The 22,366-nt window shown below is 43.3% G+C and overlaps 1 protein-coding gene across 4 annotated transcripts in view; it reads left to right on the forward strand.

The window, feature by feature from the left end:
- The window catches only part of TFR2 (transferrin receptor 2), a 200,522-nt gene that overhangs the window by 168,334 nt on the left and 9,822 nt on the right, over window positions 1-22,366 (forward strand). For all 4 annotated transcript variants that reach the window (XM_073654588.1, XM_073654586.1, XM_073654585.1 and 1 more), the window contains 6 exons: window positions 16,320-16,495; window positions 17,638-17,757; window positions 18,133-18,215; window positions 18,284-18,347; window positions 18,463-18,530; window positions 19,654-19,730. In XM_073654588.1, coding sequence (XP_073510689.1) covers window positions 16,320-16,495; window positions 17,638-17,757; window positions 18,133-18,215; window positions 18,284-18,347; window positions 18,463-18,530; window positions 19,654-19,730 — 588 coding nt within the window. The remainder of the gene's footprint in view (window positions 1-16,319; window positions 16,496-17,637; window positions 17,758-18,132; window positions 18,216-18,283; window positions 18,348-18,462; window positions 18,531-19,653; window positions 19,731-22,366) is intronic.

Genomic DNA, 22,366 nt, shown 5'->3' on the forward strand with positions numbered 1-22,366 from the left:
CGTCCATTATATATACAGCGCTCAGTATAAGTGAGTACACCCCTGTATTATCAGTATACACAGGGCTCAGTATAAGTGAGTACACCCCTGTATTATCTGTACATTATATATACAGGGCTCAGTATAAGTGAGTACACCCCTGTATTATCAGTACATTATATATACAGGGCTCAGTATAAGTGAGTACACCCCTGTATTATCAGTACATTATATATACAGGGCTCAGTATAAGTGAGTACACCCCTGTATTATCAGTACATTATATATACAGCGCTCAGTATAAGTGAGTACACCCCTGTATTATCAGTACATTATATATACAGGGCTCAGTATAAGTGAGTACACCCCTGTATTATCAGTACATTATAGATACAGCGCTCAGTATAAGTGAGTACACCCCTGTATTATCAGTACATTATATATACAGCGGTCAGTATAAGTGAGTACACCCCTGTATTATCAGTCCATTATATATACAGCGCTCAGTATAAGTGAGTACACCCCTGTATTATCAGTATACACAGGGCTCAGTATAAGTGAGTACACCCCTGTATTATCAGTATACACAGGGCTCACTATAAGTGAGTACACCCCTGTATTATCAGTACATTATATATACAGGGCTCAGTATAAGTGAGTACACCCCTGTATTATCAGTACATTATATATACAGCGCTCAGTATAAGTGAGTACACCCCTGTATTATCAGTACATTATATATACAGCGCTCAGTATAAGTGAGTACACCCCTGTATTATCAGTACATTATATATACAGCGTTCAGTATAAGTGAGTACACCCCTGTATTATCAGTACATTATATATACAGGGCTCAGTATAAGTGAGTACACCCCTGTATTACCAGTACATTATATATACAGCGCTCAGTATAAGTGAGTACACCCCTGTATTATCAGTACATTATATATACAGGGCTCAGTATAAGTGAGTACACCCCTGTATTATCAGTACATTATATATACAGCGCTCAGTATAAGTGAATACACCCCTGTATTATCAGTACATTATATATACAGCGCTCAGTATAAGTGAGTACACCCCTGTATTATCAGTACATTATATATACAGCGTTCAGTATAAGTGAGTACACCCCTGTATTATCAGTACATTATATACAGGGCTCAGTATAAGTGAGTACACCCCTGTATTATCAGTACATTATATATACAGCGCTCAGTATAAATGAGTACACCCCTGTATTATCAGTACATTATATATACAGGGCTCAGTATAAGTGAGTACACCCCTGTATTATCAGTACATTATATATACAGGGCTCAGTATAAGTGAGTACACCCCTGTATTATCAGTACATTATATATACAGGGCTCAGTATAAGTGAGTACACCCCTGTATTATCAGTACATTATATATACAGGGCTCAGCATAAGTGAGTACACCCCTGTATTATCAGTCCATTATATATACAGCGCTCAGTATAAGTGAGTACACCCCTGTATTATCAGTACATTATATATACAGGGCTCAGTATAAGTGAGTACACCCCTGTATTATCAGTCCATTATATATACAGCGCTCAGTATAAGTGAGTACACCCCTGTATTATCAGTACATTATATATACAGCGCTCAGTATAAGTGAGTACACCCCTGTATTATCAGTACATTATATATACAGGGCTCAGTATAAGTGAGTACACCCCTGTATTTTCAGTACATTATATATACAGCGCTCAGTATAAGTGAGTACACCCCTGTATTATCTGTACATTATATATACAGGGCTCAGTATAAGTGAGTACACCCCTGTATTATCAGTACATTATATATACAGAGCTCAATATAAGTGAGTACACCCCTGTATTATCAGTACATTATATATACAGGGCTCAGTATAAGTGAGTACACCCCTGTATTATCCGTCCATTATATATACAGCGCTCAGTATAAGTGAGTACACCCCTGTATTATCAGTATACACAGGGCTCAGTATAAGTGAGTACACCCCTGTATTATCTGTACATTATATATACAGGGCTCAGTATAAGTGAGTACACCCCTGTATTATCAGTACATTATATATACAGGGCTCAGTATAAGTGAGTACACCCCTGTTTTATCAGTCCATTATATATACAGCGCTCAGTATAAGTGAGTACACCCCTGTATTATCAGTACATTATATATACAGCGCTCAGTATAAGTGAGTACACCCCTGTATTATCAGTACATTATATATACAGCGCTCAGTATAAGTGAGTACACCCCTGTATTATCAGTACATTATATATACAGAGCTCAGTATAAGTGAGTACACCCCTGTATTATCAGTCCATTATATATACAGGGCTCAGTATAAGTGAGTACACCCCTGTATTATCAGTACATTATATATACAGGGCTCAGTATAAGTGAGTACACCCCTGTATTATCAGTACATTATATATACAGGGCTCAGTATAAGTGAGTACACCCCTGTATTATCTTTACATTATATATACAGAGCTCAGTATAAGTGAGTACACCCCTGTATTATCAGTCCATTATATATACAGGGCTCAGTATAAGTGAGTACACCCCTGTATTATCAGTACATTATATATACAGCGCTCAGTATAAGTGAGTACACCCCTGTATTATCAGTACATTATATATACAGTGCTCAGTATAAGTGAGTACACCCCTGTATTATCAGTACATTATATATACAGCGCTCAGTATAAGTGAGTACACCCCTGTATTATCAGTACATTATATATACAGCGCTCAGTATAAGTGAGTACACCCCTGTATTATCAGTACATTATATATATATATACAGGGCTCAGTATAAGTGAGTACACCCCTGTATTATCAGTACATTATATATACCGAGCTCAGTATAAGTGAGTACACCCCTGTATTATCAGTCCATTATATATACAGGGCTCAGTATAAGTGAGTACACCCCCTGTATTATCAGTACATTATATATACTGTGCTCAGTATAAGTGAGTACACCCCTGTATTATCAGTACATTATATATACAGGGCTCAGTATAAGTGAGTACACCCCCTGTATTATCAGTACATTATATATACTGTGCTCAGTATAAGTGAGTACACCCCTGTATTATCAGTACATTATATATACAGCGCTCAGTATAAGTGAGTACACCCCTGTATTATCAGTCCATTATATATACAGGGCTCAGTATAAGTGAGTACACCCCTGTATTATCAGTACATTATATATACAACGCTCAGTATAAGTGAGTACACCCCTGTATTATCATTACATTATATATACAGCGCTCAGTATAAGTGAGTACACCCCTGTATTATCAGTACATTATATATACAGCGCTCAGTATAAGTGAGTACACCCCTGTATTATCAGTACATTATATATACAACGCTCAGTATAAGTGAGTACACCCCTGTATTATCAGTACATTATATATACAGCGCTCAGTATAAGTGAGTACACCCCTGTATTATCAGTACATTATATATACAGCGCTCAGTATAAGTGAGTACACCCCTGTATTATCAGTACATTATATATACAACGCTCAGTATAAGTGAGTACACCCCTGTATTATCAGTACATTATATATACAACGCTCAGTATAAGTGAGTACACCCCTCTATTATCATTACATTATATATACAGCGCTCAGTATAAGTGAGTACACCCCTGTATTATCAGTACATTATATATACAGTGCTCAGTATAAGTGAGTACACCCCTGTATTATCAGTATATTATATATACAGCGCTCAGTATAAGTGAGTACACCCCTGTATTATCAGTACATTATATATACAGCGCTCAGTATAAGTGAGTACACCCCTGTATTATCAGTACATTATATATACAGCGCTCAGTATAAGTGAGTACACCCCTGTATTATCAGTACATTATATATACAGGGCTCAGTATAAGTGAGTACACCCCTGTATTATCAGTACATTATATATACAGCGCTCAGTATAAGTGAGTACACCCCTGTATTATCAGTACATTATATATACAGCGCTCAGTATAAGTGAGTACACCCCTGTATTATCAGTACATTATATATACAACGCTCAGTATAAGTGAGTACACCCCTGTATTATCATTACATTATATATACATCGCTCAGTATAAGTGAGTACACCCCTGTATTATCAGTACATTATATATACAGGGCTCAGTATAAGTGAGTACACCCCTGTATTATCAGTACATTATATATACAGCGCTCAGTATAAGTGAGTACACCCCAGTATTATCAGTACATTATATATACAGGGCTCAGTATAAGTGAGTACACCCCTGTATTATCAGTACATTATATATACAGGGCTCAGTATAAGTGATTACACCCCTGTATTATCAGTACATTATATATACAGCGCTCAGTATAAGTGAGTACACCCCTGTATTATCAGTACATTATATATACAGCGCTCAGTATAAGTGAGTACACCCCTGTATTATCAGTACATTATATATACAGTGCTCAGTATAAGTGAGTACACCCCTGTATTATCAGTACATTATATATACAGCGCTCAGTATAAGTGAGTACACCCCTGTATTATCAGTACATTATATATACAGCGCTCAGTATAAGTGAGTACACCCCTGTATTATCAGTACATTATATATACAGGGCTCAGTATAAGTGAGTACACCCCTGTATTATCAGCACATTATATATACAGCGCTCAGTATAAGTGAGTACACCCCTGTATTATCAGCACATTATATATACAGGGCTCAGTATAAGTGAGTACACCCCTGTATTATCAGTACATTATATATACAGGGTTCAGTATAAGTGAGTACACCCCTGTATTATCAGTACATTATATATACAGGGCTCAGTATAAGTGAGTACACCCCTGTATTATCAGTACATTATATATACAGCGCTCAGTATAAGTGAGTACACCCCTGTATTATCAGTACATTATATATACAGAGCTCAGTATAAGTGAGTACACCCCTGTATTATCAGTACATTATATATACAGGGCTCAGGATAAGTGAGTACACCCCTGTATTATCAGTACATTATATATACAGGGCTCAGTATAAGTGAGTACACCCCTGTATTATCAGTACATTATATATACAGTGCTCAGTATAAGTGAGTACACCCCTGTATTATCAGTACATTATATATACAGGGCTCAGTATAAGTGAGTACACCCCTGTATTATCAGTACATTATATATACAGCGCTCAGTATAAGTGAGTACACCCCTGTATTATCAGTATATACAGGGCTCAGTATAAGTGAGTACACCCCTGTATTATCAGTATACACAGGGCTCAGTATAAGTGAGTACACCCCTGTATTATCAGTATACACAGGGCTCAGTATAAGTGAGTACACCCCTGTATTATCAGTACATTATATATACAGGGCTCAGTATAAGTGAGTACACCCCTGTATTATCAGTACATTATATATACAGTGCTCAGTATAAGTGAGTACACCCCTGTATTATCAGTACATTATATATACAGGGCTCAGTATAAGTGAGTACACCCCTGTATTATCAGTACATTATATATACAGCGCTCAGTATAAGTGAGTACACCCCTGTATTATCAGTATATACAGGGCTCAGTATAAGTGAGTACACCCCTGTATTATCAGTATACACAGGGCTCAGTATAAGTGAGTACACCCCTGTATTATCAGTATACACAGGGCTCAGTATAAGTGAGTACACCCCTGTATTATCAGTATACACAGGGCTCAGTATAAGTGAGTACACCCCTGTATTATCAGTACATTATATATACAGCGCTCAGTATAAGTGAGTACACCCCAGTATTATCAGTACATTATATATACAGGGCTCAGTATAAGTGAGTACACCCCTGTATTATCAGTACATTATATATACAGGGCTCAGTATAAGTGATTACACCCCTGTATTATCAGTACATTATATATACAGCGCTCAGTATAAGTGAGTACACCCCTGTATTATCAGTACATTATATATACAGCGCTCAGTATAAGTGAGTACACCCCTGTATTATCAGTACATTATATATACAGTGCTCAGTATAAGTGAGTACACCCCTGTATTATCAGTACATTATATATACAGCGCTCAGTATAAGTGAGTACACCCCTGTATTATCAGTACATTATATATACAGCGCTCAGTATAAGTGAGTACACCCCTGTATTATCAGCACATTATATATACAGCGCTCAGTATAAGTGAGTACACCCCTGTATTATCAGCACATTATATATACAGGGCTCAGTATAAGTGAGTACACCCCTGTATTATCAGTACATTATATATACAGGGTTCAGTATAAGTGAGTACACCCCTGTATTATCAGTACATTATATATACAGGGCTCAGTATAAGTGAGTACACCCCTGTATTATCAGTACATTATATATACAGCGCTCAGTATAAGTGAGTACACCCCTGTATTATCAGTACATTATATATACAGAGCTCAGTATAAGTGAGTACACCCCTGTATTATCAGTACATTATATATACAGGGCTCAGTATAAGTGAGTACACCCCTGTATTATCAGTACATTATATATACAGGGCTCAGTATAAGTGAGTACACCCCTGTATTATCAGTACATTATATATACAGTGCTCAGTATAAGTGAGTACACCCCTGTATTATCAGTACATTATATATACAGGGCTCAGTATAAGTGAGTACACCCCTGTATTATCAGTACATTATATATACAGGGCTCAGTATAAGTGAGTACACCCCTGTATTATCAGTACATTATATATACAGCGCTCAGTATAAGTGAGTACACCCCTGTATTATCAGTACATTATATATACAGCGCTCAGTATAAGTGAGTACACCCCTGTATTATCAGTACATTATATATACAACGCTCAGTATAAGTGAGTACACCCCTGTATTATCATTACATTATATATACATCGCTCAGTATAAGTGACTACACCCCTGTATTATCAGTACATTATATATACAGGGCTCAGTATAAGTGAGTACACCCCTGTATTATCAGTACATTATATATACAGCGCTCAGTATAAGTGATTACACCCCTGTATTATCAGTACATTATATATACAGCGCTCAGTATAAGTGAGTACACCCCTGTATTATCAGTATATTATATATACAGCGCTCAGTATAAGTGAGTACACCCCAGTATTATCAGTACATTATATATACAGTGCTCAGTATAAGTGAGTACACCCCAGTATTATCAGTACATTATATATACAGTGCTCAGTATAAGTGAGTACACCCCAGTATTATCAGTACATTATATATACAGTGCTCAGTATAAGTGAGTACACCCCTGTATTATCAGTACATTATATATACAGTGCTCAGTATAAGTGAGTACACCCCTGTATTATCAGTACATTATATATACAGTGCTCAGTATAAGTGAGTACACCCCAGTATTATCAGTACATTATATATACAGTGCTCAGTATAAGTGAGTACACCCCTGTATTATCAGTACATTATATATACAGTGCTCAGTATAAGTGAGTACACCCCAGTATTATCAGTACATTATATATACAGTGCTCAGTATAAGTGAGTACACCCCAGTATTATCAGTACATTATATATACAGTGCTCAGTATAAGTGAGTACACCCCAGTATTATCAGTACATTATATATACAGTGCTCAGTATAAGTGAGTACACCCCTGTATTATCAGTACATTATATATACAGCGCTCAGTATAAGTGAGTACACCCCTGTATTATCAGTACATTATATATACAGTGCTCAGTATAAGTGAATACACCCCTGTATTATCAGTACATTATATATACAGCGCTCAGTATAAGTGAGTACACCCCTGTATTATCAGTACATTATATATACAGCGCTCAGTATAAGTGATTACACTCCTGTATTATCAGTACATTATATATACAGAGCTCAGTATAAGTGAGTACACCCCTGTATTATCAGTACATTATATACACAGTGCTCAGTATAAGTGAGTACACCCCTGTATTATCAGTACATTATATATACAGGGCTCAGTATAAGTGAGTACACCCCTGTATTATCAGTACATTATATATACAGCGCTCAGTATAAGTGAGTACACCCCTGTATTATCAGTACATTATATATACAGGGCTCAGTATAAGTGAGTACACCCCTGTATTATCAGTACATTATATATACAGTGCTCAGTATAAGTGAGTACACCCCAGTATTATCAGTACATTATATATACAGGGCTCAGTATAAGTGAGTACACCCCTGTATTATCAGTACATTATATATACAGGGCTCAGTATAAGTGAGTACACCCCTGTATTATCAGTACATTATATATACAGCGCTCAGTATAAGTGAGTACACCCCAGTATTATCAGTACATTATATATACAGGGCTCAGTATAAGTGAGTACACCCCTGTATTATCAGTACATTATATATACAGGGCTCAGTATAAGTGATTACACCCCTGTATTATCAGTACATTATATATACAGCGCTCAGTATAAGTGAGTACACCCCTGTATTATCAGTACATTATATATACAGTGCTCAGTATAAGTGAGTACACCCCTGTATTATCAGTACATTATATATACAGTGCTCAGTATAAGTGAGTACACCCCTGTATTATCAGTACATTATATATACAGCGCTCAGTATAAGTGAGTACACCCCTGTATTATCAGTACATTATATATACAGCGCTCAGTATAAGTGAGTACACCCCTGTATTATCAGTACATTATATATACAGGGCTCAGTATAAGTGAGTACACCCCTGTATTATCAGCACATTATATATACAGCGCTCAGTATAAGTGAGTACACCCCTGTATTATCAGCACATTATATATACAGGGCTCAGTATAAGTGAGTACACCCCTGTATTATCAGTACATTATATATACAGGGTTCAGTATAAGTGAGTACACCCCTGTATTATCAGTACATTATATATACAGGGCTCAGTATAAGTGAGTACACCCCTGTATTATCAGTACATTATATATACAGCGCTCAGTATAAGTGAGTACACCCCTGTATTATCAGTACATTATATATACAGAGCTCAGTATAAGTGAGTACACCCCTGTATTATCAGTACATTATATATACAGGGCTCAGTATAAGTGAGTACACCCCTGTATTATCAGTACATTATATATACAGGGCTCAGTATAAGTGAGTACACCCCTGTATTATCAGTACATTATATATACAGTGCTCAGTATAAGTGAGTACACCCCTGTATTATCAGTACATTATATATACAGGGCTCAGTATAAGTGAGTACACCCCTGTATTATCAGTACATTATATATACAGCGCTCAGTATAAGTGAGTACACCCCTGTATTATCAGTATATACAGGGCTCAGTATAAGTGAGTACACCCCTGTATTATCAGTATACACAGGGCTCAGTATAAGTGAGTACACCCCTGTATTATCAGTATACACAGGGCTCAGTATAAGTGAGTACACCCCTGTATTATCAGTATACACAGGGCTCAGTATAAGTGAGTATACCCCTGTATTATCAGTATACACAGGGCTCAGTATAAGTGAGTACACCCCTGTATTATCAGTATACACAGGGCTCAGTATAAGTGAGTACACCCCTGTATTATCAGTCCATTATATATACAGGGCTCAGTATAAGTGAGTACACCCCTGTATTATCAATACATTATATATACAGCGCTCAGTATAAGTGAGTACACCCCTGTATTATCAGTATACACAGGGCTCAGTATAAGTGAGTACACCCCTGTATTATCAGTATACACAGGGCTCAGTATAAGTGAGTACACCCCTGTATTATCAGTATACACAGGGCTCAGTATAAGTGAGTACACCCCTGTATTATCAGTACATTATATATACAGGGCTCAGTATAAGTGAGTACACCCCTGTATTATCAGTACATTATATATACAGGGCTCAGTATAAGTGAGTACACCCCTGTATTATCAGTACATTATATATACAGCGCTCAGTATAAGTGAGTACACCCCTGTATTATCAGTCCATTATATATACAGTGCTCAGTATAAGTGAGTACACCCCTGTATTATCAGTACATTATATATACAGCGCTCAGTATAAGTGAGTACACCCCTGTATTATCAGTACATTATATATACAGGGCTCAGTATAAGTGAGTACACCCCTGTATTATCAGTACATTATATATACAGCGCTCAGTATAAGTGAGTACACCCCTGTATTATCAGTATACACAGGGCTCAGTATAAGTGAGTACACCCCTGTATTATCAGTATACACAGGGCTCAGTATAAGTGAGTACACCCCTGTATTATCAGTATACACAGGGCTCAGTATAAGTGAGTACACCCCTGTATTATCAGTATACACAGGGCTCAGTATAAGTGAGTACACCCCTGTATTATCAGTATACACAGGGCTCAGTATAAGTGAGTACACCCCCTGTATTATCCGTCCATTATATATACAGCGCTCAGTATAAGTGAGTACACCCCTGTATTATCAGTATACACAGGGCTCAGTATAAGTGAGTACACCCCTGTATTATCTGTATACACAGGGCTCAGTATAAGTGAGTACACCCCTGTATTATCAGTATACACAGGGCTCAGTATAAGTGAGTACACCCCTGTATTATCAGTATACACAGGGCTCAGTGTAAGTGAGTACACCCCTGTATTATCAGTATACACAGGGCTCAGTATAAGTGAGTACACCCCTGTATTATCAGTACATTATATATACAGGGCTCAGTATAAGTGAGTACACCCCTGTATTATCAGTACATTATATATACAGGGCTCAGTATAAGTGAGTACACCCCTGTATTATCAGTACATTATATATACAGCGCTCAGTATAAGTGAGTACACCCCTGTATTATCAGTCCATTATATATACAGTGCTCAGTATAAGTGAGTACACCCCTGTATTATCAGTACATTATATATACAGCGCTCAGTATAAGTGAGTACACCCCTGTATTATCAGTACATTATATATAAAGGGCTCAGTATAAATGAGTACACCCCTGTATTATCAGTACATTATATATACAGCGCTCAGTATAAGTGAGTACACCCCTGTATTATCAGTATACACAGGGCTCAGTATAAGTGAGTACACCCCTGTATTATCAGTATACACAGGGCTCAGTATAAGTGAGTACACCCCTGTATTATCAGTCCATTATATATACAGGGCTCAGTATAAGTGAGTACACCCCTGTATTATCAGTACATTATATATACAACGCTCAGTATAAGTGAGTACACCCCTGTATTATCATTACATTATATATACAGCGCTCAGTATAAGTGAGTACACCCCTGTATTATCAGTACATTATATATACAGCGCTCAGTATAAGTGAGTACACCCCTGTATTATCAGTACATTATATATACAACGCTCAGTATAAGTGAGTACACCCCTGTATTATCAGTACATTATATATACAGCGCTCAGTATAAGTGAGTACACCCCTGTATTATCAGTACATTATATATACAGCGCTCAGTATAAGTGAGTACACCCCTGTATTATCAGTACATTATATATACAACGCTCAGTATAAGTGAGTACACCCCTGTATTATCAGTACATTATATATACAACGCTCAGTATAAGTGAGTACACCCCTCTATTATCATTACATTATATATACAGCGCTCAGTATAAGTGAGTACACCCCTGTATTATCAGTACATTATATATACAGTGCTCAGTATAAGTGAGTACACCCCTGTATTATCAGTATATTATATATACAGCGCTCAGTATAAGTGAGTACACCCCTGTATTATCAGTACATTATATATACAGCGCTCAGTATAAGTGAGTACACCCCTGTATTATCAGTACATTATATATACAGTGCTCAGTATAAGTGAGTACACCCCTGTATTATCAGTACATTATATATACAGCGCTCAGTATAAGTGAGTACACCCCTGTATTATCAGTACATTATATATACAGCGCTCAGTATAAGTGATTACACTCCTGTATTATCAGTACATTATATATACAGAGCTCAGTATAAGTGAGTACACCCCTGTATTATCAGTACATTATATACACAGTGCTCAGTATAAGTGAGTACACCCCTGTATTATCAGTACATTATATATACAGGGCTCAGTATAAGTGAGTACACCCCTGTATTATCAGTACATTATATATACAGCGCTCAGTATAAGTGAGTACACCCCTGTATTATCAGTACATTATATATACAGGGCTCAGTATAAGTGAGTACACCCCTGTATTATCAGTACATTATATATACAGTGCTCAGTATAAGTGAGTACACCCCAGTATTATCAGTACATTATATATACAGTGCTCAGTATAAGTGAGTACACCCCAGTATTATCAGTACATTATATATACAGGGCTCAGTATAAGTGAGTACACCCCTGTATTATCAGTACATTATATATACAGGGCTCAGTATAAGTGAGTACACCCCAGTATTATCAGTACATTATATATACAGGGCTCAGTATAAGTGAGTACACCCCTGTATTATCAGTACATTATATATACAGGGCTCAGTATAAGTGATTACACCCCTGTATTATCAGTACATTATATATACAGCGCTCAGTATAAGTGAGTACACCCCTGTATTATCAGTACATTATATATACAGCGCTCAGTATAAGTGAGTACACCCCTGTATTATCAGTACATTATATATACAGCGCTCAGTATAAGTGAGTACACCCCTGTATTATCAGTACATTATATATACAGCGCTCAGTATAAGTGAGTACACCCCTGTATTATCAGTACATTATATATACAGCGCTCAGTATAAGTGAGTACACCCCTGTATTATCAGTACATTATATATACAGGGCTCAGTATAAGTGAGTACACCCCTGTATTATCAGCACATTATATATACAGCGCTCAGTATAAGTGAGTACACCCCTGTATTATCAGCACATTATATATACAGCGCTCAGTATAAGTGAGTACACCCCTGTATTATCAGTACATTATATATACAGGGTTCAGTATAAGTGAGTACACCCCTGTATTATCAGTACATTATATATACAGGGCTCAGTATAAGTGAGTACACCCCTGTATTATCAGTACATTATATATACAGCGCTCAGTATAAGTGAGTACACCCCTGTATTATCAGTACATTATATATACAGAGCTCAGTATAAGTGAGTACACCCCTGTATTATCAGTACATTATATATACAGGGCTCAGTATAAGTGAGTACACCCCTGTATTATCAGTACATTATATATACAGGGCTCAGTATAAGTGAGTACACCCCTGTATTATCAGTACATTATATATACAGTGCTCAGTATAAGTGAGTACACCCCTGTATTATCAGTACATTATATATACAGGGCTCAGTATAAGTGAGTACACCCCTGTATTATCAGTACATTATATATACAGCGCTCAGTATAAGTGAGTACACCCCTGTATTATCAGTATATACAGGGCTCAGTATAAGTGAGTACACCCCTGTATTATCAGTATACACAGGGCTCAGTATAAGTGAGTACACCCCTGTATTATCAGTATACACAGGGCTCAGTATAAGTGAGTACACCCCTGTATTATCAGTATACACAGGGCTCAGTATAAGTGAGTATACCCCTGTATTATCAGTATACACAGGGCTCAGTATAAGTGAGTACACCCCTGTATTATCAGTATACACAGGGCTCAGTATAAGTGAGTACACCCCTGTATTATCAGTCCATTATATATACAGGGCTCAGTATAAGTGAGTACACCCCTGTATTATCAATACATTATATATACAGCGCTCAGTATAAGTGAGTACACCCCTGTATTATCAGTATACACAGGGCTCAGTATAAGTGAGTACACCCCTGTATTATCAGTATACACAGGGCTCAGTATAGGTGACGGATCTCTTCCACCTGTTTATTTCTGATGATTTGGTTGCCGATCTCGCTTCTTCTTGGTCTTGATTGCGGTTGTTTCTCCGCTGTGTCGGGGGAGTTTTCTGTCGTGCGCTCGCTTTCCATAGAGAACGTTCATTCTGAAAGAAAGTAAAGGCTTCAGAGGAATCTCTTGGGGTGTACTCATTTATGCTGAGCACTGTACACACTGTGTAAATGCAGCTCTGGCTGTGACTGGAGTATAAGTTGGGATATAATAGTAGATGCAGCTCTGGCTGTGACTGGAGTATAATGGGATATCACTGTAGATGCAGCTCTGGCTGTGACTGGAGTATAATGTGGGATATCACTGTAGATGCAGCTCTGGCTGTGACTGGAGTATAATTGGATGTAACAGTAGATGCAGCTCTGGCTGTGACTGTAGTATAATGTGGGATATCACTGTAGATGCAGCTCTGGCTGTGACTGGAGTATAATGTGGGATATCACTGTAGATGCAGCTCTGGCTGTGACTGGAGTATAATGTGGGATATCACTGTAGATGCAGCTCTGGCTGTGACTGGAGTATAATGGGATATCACTGTAGATGCCGCTCTGGCTGTGACTGGAGTATAATGGGATATCACTGTAGATGCCGCTCTGGCTGTGACTGGAGTATAATGGGATATCACTGTAGATGCAGCTCTGGCTGTGACTGGAGTATAATGGGATATCACTGTAGATGCCGCTCTGGCTGTGACTGGAGTATAATGGGATATCACTGTAGATGCAGCTCTGGCTGTGACTGCAGTATAATGTGGGATATCACTGTAGATGCAGCTCTGGCTGTGACTGGAGTATAATGTGGGATATCACTGTAGATGCAGCTCTGGCTGTGACTGCAGTATAATGTGGGATATCACTGTAGATGCAGCTCTGGCTGTGACTGCAGTATAATGTGGGATATCACTGTAGATGCAGCTCTGGCTGTGACTGCAGTATAATGTGGGATATCACTGTAGATGCAGCTCTGGCTGTGACTGGAGTATAATGTGGGATATCACTGCAGATGCAGCTCTGGCTGTGACTGGAGTATAATGTGGGATATCACTGTAGATGCAGCTCTGGCTGTGACTGGAGTATAATGTGGGATATCACTGCAGATGCAGCTCTGGCTGTGACTGGAGTATAATGTGGGATATCACTGTAGATGCAGCTCTGGCTGTGACTGGAGTATAATGTGGGATATCACTGCAGATGCAGCTCTGGCTGTGACTGGAGTATAATGTGGGATATCACTGTAGATGCAGCTCTGGCTGTGACTGGAGTATAATGTGGGATATCACTGTAGATGCAGCTCTGGCTGTGACTGGAGTATAATGGGATATCACTGTAGATGCCGCTCTGGCTGTGACTGGAGTATAATGGGATATCACTGTAGATGCCGCTCTGGCTGTGACTGGAGTATAATGGGATATCACTGTAGATGCAGCTCTGGCTGTGACTGGAGTATAATGGGATATCACTGTAGATGCCGCTCTGGCTGTGACTGGAGTATAATGGGATATCACTGTAGATGCAGCTCTGGCTGTGACTGCAGTATAATGTGGGATATCACTGTAGATGCAGCTCTGGCTGTGACTGGAGTATAATGTGGGATATCACTGTAGATGCAGCTCTGGCTGTGACTGCAGTATAATGTGGGATATCACTGTAGATGCAGCTCTGGCTGTGACTGCAGTATAATGTGGGATATCACTGTAGATGCAGCTCTGGCTGTGACTGCAGTATAATGTGGGATATCACTGTAGATGCAGCTCTGGCTGTGACTGGAGTATAATGTGGGATATCACTGCAGATGCAGCTCTGGCTGTGACTGGAGTATAATGTGGGATATCACTGTAGATGCAGCTCTGGCTGTGACTGGAGTATAATGTGGGATATCACTGCAGATGCAGCTCTGGCTGTGACTGCAGTATAATGTGGGATATCACTGTAGATGCAGCTCTGGCTGTGACTGCAGTATAATGTGGGATATCACTGTAGATGCAGCTCTGGCTGTGACAGCAGTATAATGTGGGATATCACTGTAGATGCAGCTCTGGCTGTGACTGGAGTATAATGTGGGATATCACTGCAGATGCAGCTCTGGCTGTGACTGGAGTATAATGTGGGATATCATTGTAGATGCAGCTCTGGCTGTGACTGGAGTATAATGTGGGATATCACTGCAGATGCAGCTCTGGCTGTGACTGGAGTATAATGTGGGATATCACTGTAGATGCAGCTCTGGCTGTGACTGGAGTATAATGTGGGATATCACTGCAGATGCAGCTCTGGCTGTGACTGGAGTATAATGTGGGATATCACTGTAGATGCAGCTCTGGCTGTGACTGGAGCAGAAGCCCTGATGTGACAGGCTTGACTCCTTCTTTGCAGGAGACTGTCCGGTCTCGGTGCCCCTGAAGATTGGAGGCCTCTGACTTTCCTGCCGCACGGTTTGGGCCCCGCACTGACTTCTGGGGGCCACAAGGTTCGGCTGCAGGTGCACAATGTCGCCCGGAGCGTGGAGCTGCACAATGTGTTTGGCAGCATCACTGGCCGCCTTGAGCCTGGTGAGCAGAGCGCCCCCTCCCTGCTGCTCGCCTGCGCCCCCTCCCTGCTGCTCGCCTGCGCCCCCTCCCTGCTGCTCGCCTGCACCCCCTCCCTGCTGCTCGCCTGCGCCCCCTCCCTGCTGCTCGCCTGCGCCCCTTCCCTGCTGCTCGCCTGCGCCCCTTCCCTGCTGCTCGCCTGCGCCCCCTCCCTGCTGCTCGCCTTCGCCCCCTCCCTGCTGCTCGCCTTCGCCCCCTCCCTGCAGCTCGCCTGCGCCCCCTCCCTGCAGCTCGCCTGCGCCCCTTCCCTGCTGCTCACCTGCGCCCCCTCCCTGCAGCTCGCCTTCGCCCCCTCCCTGCAGCTCGCCTGCGCCCGCTCCCTGCTGCTCGCCTTCGCCCCCTTCCTGCTGCTCGCCTTCGCCCCCTCCCTGCAGCTCGCCTGCGCCCCCTCCCTGCAGCTCGCCTGCGCCCCTTCCCTGCTGCTCACCTGCGCCCCCTCCCTGCAGCTCGCCTTCGCCCCCTCCCTGCAGCTCGCCTGCGCCCGCTCCCTGCTGCTCGCCTGCGCCCCCTCTCTGCTGCTCGCCTGTGCCCCCTCTCTGCAGCTCGCCTGCGCCCCCTCTCTGCAGCTCGCCTGCGCCCCCACCCTGCTGCTCGCCTGCGCCCCCACCCTGCTGCTCGCGTGCTCCCCGTCCCTGCTGCTCGCCTGCGCCCCGTCCCTGCTGCTCGCCTGCGCCCCGTCCCTGCAGCTCGCCTGCGCCCCTTCCCTGCAGCTCGCCTGCGCCCCCTCCCTGCAGCTCGCTTGCTCCCCCTCTCTGCAGCTCGCCTGCGCCCCCACCCTGCTGCTCGCCTGCGCCCCCTCCCTGCTGCTCGCCTGCGCCCCCTCCCTGCAGCTCGCCTGCGCCCCCTCCCTGCAGCTCGCCTGCGCCCCCTCCCTGCAGCTCGCCTGCTCCCCCTCCCTGCAGCTCGCTTGCTCCCCCTCCCTGCAGCTCGCTTGCTCCCCCTCGCTGCAGCTCGCCTGCGCCCCCTCCCTGCAGTTCGCTTGCTCCCCCTCGCTGCAGCTCGCCTGCGCCCCCTCCCTGGAGCTCGCTTGCTCCCCCTCGCTGCTGCTCGCCAGCGGCCCCTCCCTGCAGCTCGTCTGCGCCCCCACTGACCCTCTGTCTCCCTAGAGCACTACATCGTGGTCGGAGCCCAGCGCGACTCCTGGGGCCCTGGAGCAGCAAAGTCTGGCGTGGGCAGCGCCATCTTACTGGAGCTTGCCCGCACTATGGGCATGATGGTGCACAATGGTGAGTGAGGCGGCACAGCGTAGTTGAGCGTGCGGCACGGCGGAGCTGAGGGCGAGGCCCGGCAGAGCTGAGCACGTGGCACGGCGGAGCTGAGGGCGAGGCCCGGCAGAGCTGAGCACGTGGCACGGCGGAGCTGAGCGCGTTGTACGGCATAACTAAGCGCGTGGCACGGCGGAGCTGAGGGCGCGGCACGGCGGAGCTGAGCGCGTGGTACGGCAGAACTAAGCGCGTGGCACGGCGGAGCTGAGGGCGCGGCACGGCAGAGCTGAGCACGTGGCACGGCGAAGCTGAGCACGTGGCATGGTGGAGCTGAGCGCGTGGTACGGCGGAGCTGAGCGCGTGGCAGTGGTGACCTTGTAGTGTTGTGTGTTGCAGGCTTCCAGCCGCGCCGCACCATCTTGTTTGTCAGCTGGGACGGAGGAGATTTCGGCAGCATTGGGGCTACGGAGTGGTTGGAGGTACGCCGCGGTACGATGGTGCCCCCTCCTGTGGTGGTCTTGGCACTGACCGTGCATCTGTATTTCAGGGGTACCTCAGCATGCTGCACCTGAAGGTCGCCGCCTACGTGAGCCTGGACACCCCCGTATTAGGTAACAAACGGCGCCCCTTCCTCAGTGCATCCGATGGCTGCAGAAGGGCCCATCCCCCGACAGACAGCGGAGTTGGGCCGTGTTCACACAATGAAGAGTTCTGTGACTTTTTTAGGTGATGAAAACTTTCTCGCGAAAACGAGTCCTCTGTTCACCGGCCTGATAGAGAATATCATAAAGCAGGTATGTCATGTACTCAGCTCCTCTCCTCACCACGAGTCCTGCACTCAGCTCCTCTCCTCACCACGAGTCCTGCACTCAGCTCCTCTCCTCACCACGGGTCCCGTACACGGCTCCTCTCCTCACCACGGGTCCCGTACACGGCTCCTCTCCTCACCACGGGTCCCGTACACGGCTCCTCTCCTCACCACGGGTCCCGTACACGGCTCCTCTCCTCACCACGGGTCCCGTACACGGCTCCTCTCCTCACCACGGGTCCCGTACACGGCTCCTCTCCTCACCACGGGTCCCGTACACGGCTCCTCTCCTCACCACGGGTCCCGTACACGGCTCCTCTCCTCACCACGGGTCCCGTACACGGCTCCTCTCCTCAGCACGGGTCCCGTACCTGGCTCCTCTCCTCTCCTCACCACTGGTCCCGTACCCGGCTCCTCTCCTCACCACGGGTCCTGTACCCGGCTCCTCTCCTCACCACGGGTCCTGTACCCGGCTCCTCTCTTCACCACGGGTCCTGTACCCGGCTCCTCTCCTCACCACGGGTCCCGTACCCGGCTCCTCTCCTCACCACGGGTCCCGTACACGGCTCCTCTCCTCACCACGGGTCCCGTACACGGCTCCTCTCCTCACCACGGGTCCCGTACACGGCTCCTCTCCTCAGCACGGGTCCCGTACCTGGCTCCTCTCCTCACCACTGGTCCCGTACCCGGCTCCTCTCCTCACCACGGGTCCCGTACACGGCTCCTCTCCTCACCACTGGTCCCGTACCCGGCTCCTATCCTCACCACGGGTCCTGTACCCGGCTCCTCTCCTCACCACGGGTCCTGTACACGGCTCCTCTCCTCACCACTGGTCCCGTACCCGGCTCCTATCCTCACCACGGGTCCTGTACCCGGCTCCTCTCCTCACCACGGGTCCCGTACACGGCTCCTCTCCTCACCACTGGTCCCGTACCCGGCTCCTCTCCTCACCACGGGTCCTGTACCCGACTCCTCTCCTCACCACGGGTCCCGTACACGGCTCCTCTCCTCTCTACGTATTCTGCACTTTCTAGTAGGCACCTCGTCTTGTGTCGTGTACTCGTTATACAGCTCCTCTTCTCTCTAGGTGCTCCTCTTCTCTCTTCTAGGTGGAGCATCCTTGTCAGGGTAAACAATCCATCTACGAACGTGTGAAGATGAAAAATGGTGACTGGAAATCAGAAGTGTAAGTACACCAGTAGCATCAGTGCTCCACAGGGTTCTTCTGCCAACCACAGGTGAGATGAATGTCTTCAGGCTCAGAGTTGACCTGTTGTTAGGCTGACGGCCCGAGAAAACATCCAATGGAGCCGACACCGTGACATCTTGTACATGTGGCATCCAGACAATGGGCCGCACGGCGCACCTCTGTGCCCTCAACCATCCTGAAACTTGGGCATTTCAAATAGGAGTTGATCTCAGAGACAATTTTTATGACTTGGAAGAACTGAGAAGCTACAAGTGGTCTGTTGGCTACTAACAGTTGCCTGATGGCTACTAAGAGTGGTCTGATCTCTATGAGTGTGTCAAGGAGAACAGCCGGGAGATCTCACAGATCCCATCGCTGCCACCAATTTGTCAAGGAACCAAAGTCCGCTGCCTCCAATCGTCAGGACAATTACACAATTGTCTGACGAGTGATGGACGAGGCTGCGGCTGCTTCCACTACTAGACCGGTTATTGGGGAACTCACAGTGAACGTATGGTATATACACCTCCGATCCCAACACATGCTGTGTGTGTGTGTGTATATACAACCCCTGGCAAAAATTATGGAATCACCGGGCTTGCAGGATGTTCATTCAGTTGTTTAATGTTGTTGAAAAAAAGCAGATCACAGACATGGCACAAAACTAAAGTAATTTCAAACGGCAACTTTAGGGCTTTAAGAAACACTGAAAGAAATCAAGATTAAAAATGTGGTACTCAGTAAGAGTAATTTTTTTCAGACCGAACAGAGGGAAAAAAATTATGGAATCACTCAATTCTGAGGAAAAAATTATGGAATCACCCTGTAAATTTTCATTTCCAAAACTAACACCTGCATCAAATTAGATCTGCTCGTTAGTCTGCATCTAAAAAGGAGTGATCACACCTTGGAGAGCTGTTGCACCAAGTGGACTGACATGAATCATGGCTCCAACACGAGAGATGTCAATTGAAACAAAGGAGAGGATTATCAAACTCTTAAAGGAAGGTAAATCAGCACGCAATGTTGCAAAAGATGTTGGTTGTTCACAGTCAGCTGTGTCTAAAATCTGGACCAAATACAAACAACATGGGAAGGTTGTTAAAGGCAAACATACTGGTAGACCAAGGAAGACATCAAAGCGTCAAGACCGGAAACTTAAAGCAATATGTCTCCAAAACAGGAAGTGCACAACAAAACAAATGAGTAATGAATGGGAGGAAACTGGAGTTAATGTCTGTGACCGAACTGTAAGAAACTGCCTAAAGGAAATGGGATTTACATACAGAAAAGCTAAACATAAGCCATCATTAACACCTAAACAGAAAAAAACAAGGTTACAATGGGCTAAAGAAAAGCAGTCGTGGACTGTGGATGACTGGATGAAAGTCATATTCAGTGATGAATCGGGAATCTGCATTACATAGTTACATAGTTAGTAAAGCCGAATAAAGACTTGCGTCCATCAAGTTCGACCTGTTAGTTCTGTAATTGCTAAAGTTGATCCAGAGGAGGCAAAAACCCCAAATGATTTAGCCAATCTTCACCTGAGGAAAAATTCCCTCCCGACTCTGAAACCAGCAGTCAGAATAAATCCCTGTATCAACCTACTATTTTATTCTATTTTTAAGTATACGCTGAAATCTGCCTGGTATCTAGAAATGCATCCAGTCCCCGCTTGAACTGGTGTAGTGAATCCGACATTACCGTCTCCTCACTCAGTGAATTCCATATTCTCACTGCTCTTACCGTAAAGAACCCCTTCCTATGCTGGTGCTGAAACCTTTTCTCTTCCAGTCTTAGTGAATGCCCTCTTGTTACCGTAATATCCCTCCTTTTGAACAAATCCCTGGCAAGATCTCTATACTGTCCCCTAACATATTTGTACACATTTATTATGTCCCCCCTCAACCTTCTCTTTTCCAGGCTGAATAGTCCTAGTTTTGCCAACCTCTCTGGGTATTGCAGTCCCTCCATTCCCTTTATTAATTTTGTTGCCCTCCTTTGTACCTTTTCAAGCTCATTTCTATCCTTTCTATATATTGGGGCCCATAACTGAGCACAGTATTCCAAGTGTGGTCTGACCAGAGCTTTGTACAGTGGAAGAACAATGTTCTCCTCCTTTGCAGCTATACCTCTTCTGATACATCCCATTACCCTGTTTGCCCTTACAGCAGCCGCCTGACTTTGGGCACTCCAATTTAGTTTGCTATCAATCAAGATGCCCAAGTCCTTCTCCATCTCTGAATTCCCCAATGATTTCCCATTCAGTGAGTACTGGTGACTTCCATTTTTCCTTCCCATATGTATGACCTTACATTTCTCCTTGTTAAACCTCATTTGCCATTTAATGCTCCACCTACCCAGCTTATCCAAATCCCTCTGTAGGTCTGCACTGTCCTCTTTTGTATTAATTGTTTTACATAACTTTGTGTCATCTGCAAATATTGATATTTTACTATTTATCCCGTTGACTATGTCGTTAATAAAGATATTAAATAACATTGGGCCTAGTACAGACCCCTGTGGTACCCCACTAGTGACGCTTACCCAATCTGAGTATATTCCATTTATAACCACCCTCTGCCTTCTATCCTTTAGCCAGTTAGCTACCCACTTGCAGACATTTTCCC

Source organism: Phyllobates terribilis, unplaced genomic scaffold, assembly GCF_046119375.1.
Source record: "Phyllobates terribilis strain yellow unplaced genomic scaffold, ASM4611937v1 Scaffold_11__3_contigs__length_659146591, whole genome shotgun sequence".
Lineage (NCBI taxonomy): Eukaryota > Metazoa > Chordata > Amphibia > Anura > Dendrobatidae > Phyllobates > Phyllobates terribilis.